This window comes from Salpingoeca rosetta (genome assembly GCF_000188695.1).
Source record: "Salpingoeca rosetta unplaced genomic scaffold supercont1.1, whole genome shotgun sequence".
Lineage (NCBI taxonomy): Eukaryota > Choanoflagellata > Craspedida > Salpingoecidae > Salpingoeca > Salpingoeca rosetta.
In genome coordinates, this window is record NW_004457740.1 from 1035585 (window position 1) to 1041107 (window position 5523).

The window sequence follows — 5523 nt, forward strand, 5'->3', positions numbered from 1 at the left end:
GACATCACTAATAAACTCTCGGCATGAAGTGAGTGCATATGAACTAATATGTACAGTCCCCTCCCAACGTACAAGCTTTCAGTAGAGTGCAGTCATGTCCTTGATGCGGCCAACAGCTCGGTATAATCGACTCCAACCGCAAGCTTGGCTCTAGGTGTTTGACTAATCACACGCCCACACGCAAATAAAATGTAGTAGAACCTGGGAAAGATCAAGAAACAAGAGGTGCATATCACATGTGTGTGTGTGTGTGTGTGTGTGTGTGTGTGTGTGTGTGTGTGTGTGCCCATCACTGCCCTTGGGCAAAAGTGAGACCATGCACGGAGCATTGCCATGAGAGTCATGTGACGTTCATACCCGGAATGAGTCGTTGCCGCCGCTGTAAATTGCTTGTCCGTCATCCGAAAACGCCAAACACCTGAGACCAAACCCCGCAAACACAGCGTGTCATCGAAAGGTGTGTGTGTGTGTATGGGCGTGTGTGAGTGAGTGTGTGCGTGTGTGTGTATGGGCGTGTGTGTGTATGGGCGTGTGCGTGTGTGTGTGTGTGTGTATGGGCGTGTGCGTGTGTGTGTGTGTGTGTGTGTGTGTGTATGGGCGTGTGCGTGTGTGTGTGTGTGTGTGTGTGTGTGTGTGTGTGTGTGTGTGTGTGTGTGTGTGTGTGTGTGTGTGTGTGTGTGTGTGTGTGTGTGTGTGCGTACTTGATCGGTGATGCCTCGGGGTGCGATGTTGATACACATTTGAACGATTCCAAATCCCAAAACTTGACCGTCCTGCACGATTAAGCAAGAAGACGTCAGCAACAGCAAGTGCAAGGCAAGGGATGGAGACGGGATGCGCTCACACTCAACAACCACACCCGCGAAAACGTTCATGTCCACACACACACACACACACACACACACACACAAATACACACACACACACACACACAAATACACACACGCACACACACACACACAAGGCGCACAAATACACACACACGGCGCACAAGAGCCGCACCTGTCTGCACTGCCGGACGCGAGCAAAAACTCGTTCGGGTGGAACTCGAGCGAGGTGATGCCGGCGCGGTGCTCACGAAACTCTGTGATGAGCTTTCCCGCCGTCAGGTCCCACAGCTTGATAGCACCGTCCTCAGACCCGCTCACAACCCAGTGGCCATCGGGACTGAAGCGCAGGCAGTTGATGGCGTCCGTGTGCCCTTTGTACGTTTGGATGCATCCCTTGCGCTTGATGTCCCAGATCTGCGCAGCCGGCATGCGCAGGGACGTGTGAATTGGGGGGGTCGGACAACAAGCACTTTTGTTTGTTTGTGTGTGTGTGTGTGTGTATGTGTGTGTGTCTGTGTGTCTGTGTGTGTGTGTGTGTCTGTCTGTCTGTCTGTGTGTGTCGTGTGCGTGTGTCGTGTGTGTGTGTGTGTGTGTGTGTGTGTGTGTGTCTGTGTGTCTGTGTGTCTGTGTGTGTTTGTCTGTTTGTCTGTCTTTCTGTGTGCGTGGGTATTGACGCCTTTTGTTTCACGTGCATCTGACAGCACCACCCCAACAGAGCACGTGTGCACATTCCCAGATCCAACGCACCTTGAGATTGGTGTCGAGGGATCCCGAGGCAATAAACTCGCCGAAAGGGTGAAACTCGAGACAGCGGATATTGGACTTGTGCCCGGTCAGCGTGTGTGATTCTGTTGAAATGAAAAAAAAAAAAAAAAGTACAGGCCATTCGAGCGAGTACAAGTCAGGCAGGTAGTTCACGAGCACACACAGAGCAGGTTAAAACAACTTCACTCACATCAAACAACTGGGGCGAGTGAGGTAACGCGCACAGACACACACACGCGCGAACTATCGCAGAACACCATCACATACTGTCACACTGTCACACACTGTCACACACTTACAAGCACACACAGCCATACACACACAGCCATACACACACGCACTCTTTGGTTGATCGATGTTCCAAATTTTCAAAGTGCCAGAAGACGAGCCGGCGGCCACCGTTTGGTCATGGCTGTCAAACTGCACAGCTTCCACGGCCGTCGTATGTCCAACAAGTGACTGCACGCGATGAAATGCAAACACCGCACCACCCGTGAGTTGATTCCACAAGCGATGCAAGCAGTCATGGGCAGTTTGCTTTGCTGATGACATGCTGTTTGCTGGGCACGGAATGTCCACTGTGTCTCGTTCAACGTTGCTGGTTTGGCATGCTTGTGTGTGTGTGTTTGCGTGTGTTTGGGTGCGTTTGTGTGTGTGTGCATGTGTGTGTTGAAGTCTTTGAGAGCAAGGAAGGTGGCAGCTGAGTATGTGGAGAGGAGTAGGGCGAATCAGGCAACGAACCACGCGCGCGGCGGGGTTACCGATAGTCCAAATGTTCACTTTGCGGTCATCACCGCCTGTGGCGATGAACCGATGTGACGAGCGGCCAATGCTCACGCAGTTGACCTGCCCAGCATGGGCCACAAACGTCTCTGTCGAGGGGTAAGCACAAGTAAACAGTGCGTGCACGAACGTGTGAGGCGGAAGAATGCTGTCGCAGCTGGAGCATGCAGCGCGCTCCAGCTGCTGCAGCAGCAGCGGATACTTGTAGGCGCAGATACTTGCACAAACAACTGCAACAGTAGCAGTAGCAGTTGCGCATTCCCCCAACAAGAGAGAAAAAAAGCAAGCATGTGCTAGGTGCATTACGTACGAAGCTTCACAACTGCGTCCGCCATCTCGTGGTGTGGCTCAGCCGGCGAGGGGAAGGAGACAGATCGAGGATGGAAGGGGGAGGAGGATGGGTGGAAGGAAGAGGAGGAAGAGAGGAAGGCAAGCAAGACAGACAGGCAGGGAGACGGTTTTTGTTGTTGTTGTGCTTTGGCTGGTGGCTGAAACAAAAATTGGCAAGTTTGGAAGAGTTGTGGAAAACATGCGCAGAAAATCTCACGAGCACAGTGGGCAAAAGACGGTTTGCCAACAGTCATGTGGCAAATACATGACTGGGAAACGACAGTTGTTGAAAGATTTGGCCATGTTTTCCATGTGTGCCTGCAAGCAAGCAAGCAGCGACGTGAGCAACCACTTTCCTTCAAGGGTGGAGCGAAAGAGCGAAGATGTGAGCCAGTAGCTCACAGCTCAACGAATTTTGTGGCAGTGTACGCGACCATGTCTGTCGCAGCAAGCAAGAAGAAAGCAGCAGAAGAAAGTGAGCCGTCTTTTCTCTTGTTCGACGAACTGGCTGGCTTGCCAGAGTTCCCAAGCAAGCAAGAAAGCAGGTAAAGCACTGCGCTCCTTGCTTGCTGTTCTCTTTTCTGTTTTCCTTTTCCTTTTTGCTTCCTCGCCATTTTTCCCAGCACCGCTGAAGATCACCACCTCCAGCGACGCAGCCAGCCCGCCTCACCACCGCTCGCTCCCCGACAGAGGGTGCGCGGGCAACTCCACCCTACATTCAACCCACAAGCACCAAACACCAAGCACTCGAAAGCAAGTGCCGCGGCCGCAGCAGTCGACGAGCAGCCTGCCAGCAGAACCGCATCGTCTTGCAGTAGTGATCACGGACGCGCTTCCCTCATTTCCGCCACCGAAGAACGGAGCAGAACCGTCGACAACCCGGTACCAGACAAGCACAGCACCAACGACAGGATGGCTCAGCGCTGGGATCAGTTGCAGGCCGCTATCCGGGAGGCGAACCCGCAACCGCTGACAAGCCAAGAGGTGCCGCCCGCTTCAGCGTTTGTGACTTTGCTGAAACGCTTCACACCGCTCATCGCCCTTGAGGACCTCCTCGGCCAAATCCCGGAGCATCTCAAAGACCAGGTGCTTCAGGAGCTGGTCCCCGATGACGTCGTCATCACGGTGTTTGGTGAGCGCCCGCCTTCTTCCCTCGAGAACCCGCGAGAGGAGTGTCTGCGCATACTAACCCGTGCTGAACTCATCGTACGCTCAGTGATGTCCAAGCAGTCTGTGAGTACTGCAGCTGCAAAAGCAGTGCTCAACTCGAGCCCACAGCGCCCGACGCCCCCGTCACTGTTTGACCACTTCAACGCCGAGGTGTTCAAACGCATGGACGTCAGCAGGCTGTTCTGTGAGGCTCGCGGCTGCCAAGAGACGGCAGCGACCGACGAGCTGCAGAACAAGGTCTTCGCGTACCGGTCCATTATCGACGAGCGCACGCCGCCTCTGCAAGCTCAGCGCGCTGCTTGGTACCTGCTGGAAACCGCGCAAGACCGGGAGGAATTGAAGCAGCGACTCGGCTGCCTGAGCAAGGCCATGTTCCAGACCCTCTTCCCTGGCAATTCTGCAGCAGAAGCGGCGCTGAAGGACCTGCAGAAGAAACGCGTGAACACGTTTGACAGCAAAGTGTGTCAGCTGCGCAACCCGTCAAAGCGCAAGCCGCAACCACGCTCGCGGCCATGTGCGCATGACCTGATGCAGCAACAATTGGTGCGATACCAGCAGCAGCTGTTTCAGCAAGCCCTGCTAGCACTGCTCGAACATCCACACTGGCTGCTGGCCGTGCTCTCCCTGCTGCTGCAACACAACCCCCTGCAGTCGCAGGACCAGCCCGAGTGTGGCACAGCTTCCGCCAGCACTGCCGCCCAACAATCGACCGACACGTCGTCCAGTGCATGCATGCGTGACGAGCCCTTTACGCCAGGGGTGGCCGGCAAGTTGATGCTCCAGCAAGAATCGTGGACACCGCCACCACCACCGTCACCACCGCCACCACCGCCACCACAACCACAACAGCAGCCGTCATCCCTATGCCATGGTGGCTCGACACCAGCAACTGCCACCCTTGCTCCAGATGGGGGCGCGTTTACGTTCACCGACAGCGGGGAGCAACCCATGTCACGCACGCCTCGTCATGAAGGTGCTTTGGAGCGTGTGCGCACCCGACCTGTCACACTGACTGGCGAAGACAGTCGTGACCTCTCGCTGGAATCACGTGTGGAATTCATGGCAGGAGGTGCCCAGGACGCCTCTGCTTCGATGCTGGGTACCACTTACGCATTCGATGCCAGCAGACATCCGGCAGGGTTACCCGCAACAGCAGACTCTACGCTCGTTGGTGGTTTTGACACACTGGCACAGGCACAGGCACAGGATGGCGGTGCAGTTGACCAAGCATGGTGGCCTGAAGCCATAAGTCCTTGGACCCTTGAGCCTGAGGATGAGCTGCTGCCGTCCGAGTTGCTCGACTTGCAGCCAGATCAGCACCCCATCAATGTCGACAGCACCAGCAGCACGAGCGACCCCAGCCCCACAGCAGACCAGCTCCCCCCTCTCGCAAACAAGCGAGCGAAGCGCATGCTTTTCGAAGATGACGACCCCAGCCAATGATTGTCGTCACTTCATCCTCATGCATCCAAACACCGTGTCCGCACCAGGAACGTGATACTGTTCAATTACCATTTCTTTCTTTTCTGGACTCCTGTGTTCAGCACACACACACGCACACGCACACACACACGCACACGCACACGCACACACACACACACGCGCGCACACACACACACACACACACACACACTCTCTCTCTCTC

General features: G+C 55.2%; 2 protein-coding genes across 2 annotated transcripts in view; one reads left to right on the top strand and one right to left on the bottom strand.

Moving 5' to 3' along the window:
- The window catches only part of PTSG_00223 (uncharacterized protein), a gene marked incomplete at its 3' end in the record, with an annotated part of 6331 nt that extends 3467 nt beyond the window's left edge, over positions 1-2864 (bottom strand). Inside the window, exons 1-8 of the mRNA XM_004998715.1 lie at positions 2689-2864; positions 2337-2467; positions 1937-2054; positions 1578-1678; positions 1003-1244; positions 702-773; positions 358-418; positions 4-75 (exon numbers count right to left, since the gene is read on the bottom strand). Coding sequence (XP_004998772.1) covers positions 4-75; positions 358-418; positions 702-773; positions 1003-1244; positions 1578-1678; positions 1937-2054; positions 2337-2467; positions 2689-2713 — 822 coding nt within the window. The 5' untranslated portion in view covers positions 2714-2864. The remainder of the gene's footprint in view (positions 1-3; positions 76-357; positions 419-701; positions 774-1002; positions 1245-1577; positions 1679-1936; positions 2055-2336; positions 2468-2688) is intronic.
- Positions 2865-3271: 407 nt separating this feature from the next.
- Positions 3272-5370, top strand: PTSG_00224 (uncharacterized protein). Its single transcript, XM_004998716.1, has 2 exons — positions 3272-4421; positions 4530-5370. Exons 1-2 carry the CDS (start codon positions 3621-3623, stop codon positions 5319-5321), a joined length of 1593 nt encoding a protein of 530 aa, XP_004998773.1. The 5' UTR covers positions 3272-3620; the 3' UTR covers positions 5322-5370.
- The last annotated feature ends 153 nt before the right edge of the window (positions 5371-5523 follow it).

What these genes read in the sequence shown, in the direction of transcription:
- PTSG_00224 (XM_004998716.1), top strand. Translation starts at nt 3,621, where the DNA reads ATGGCTCAGCGCTGGGATCAGTTGCAGGCCGCTATCCGGGAGGCGAAC. An exon ending in ACCTGATGCAGCAACAATTG is followed by an intron (nt 4,422 to 4,529) that starts GTGCGATACCAG and finishes AACCCCCTGCAG; the next exon opens with TCGCAGGACCAGCCCGAGTG.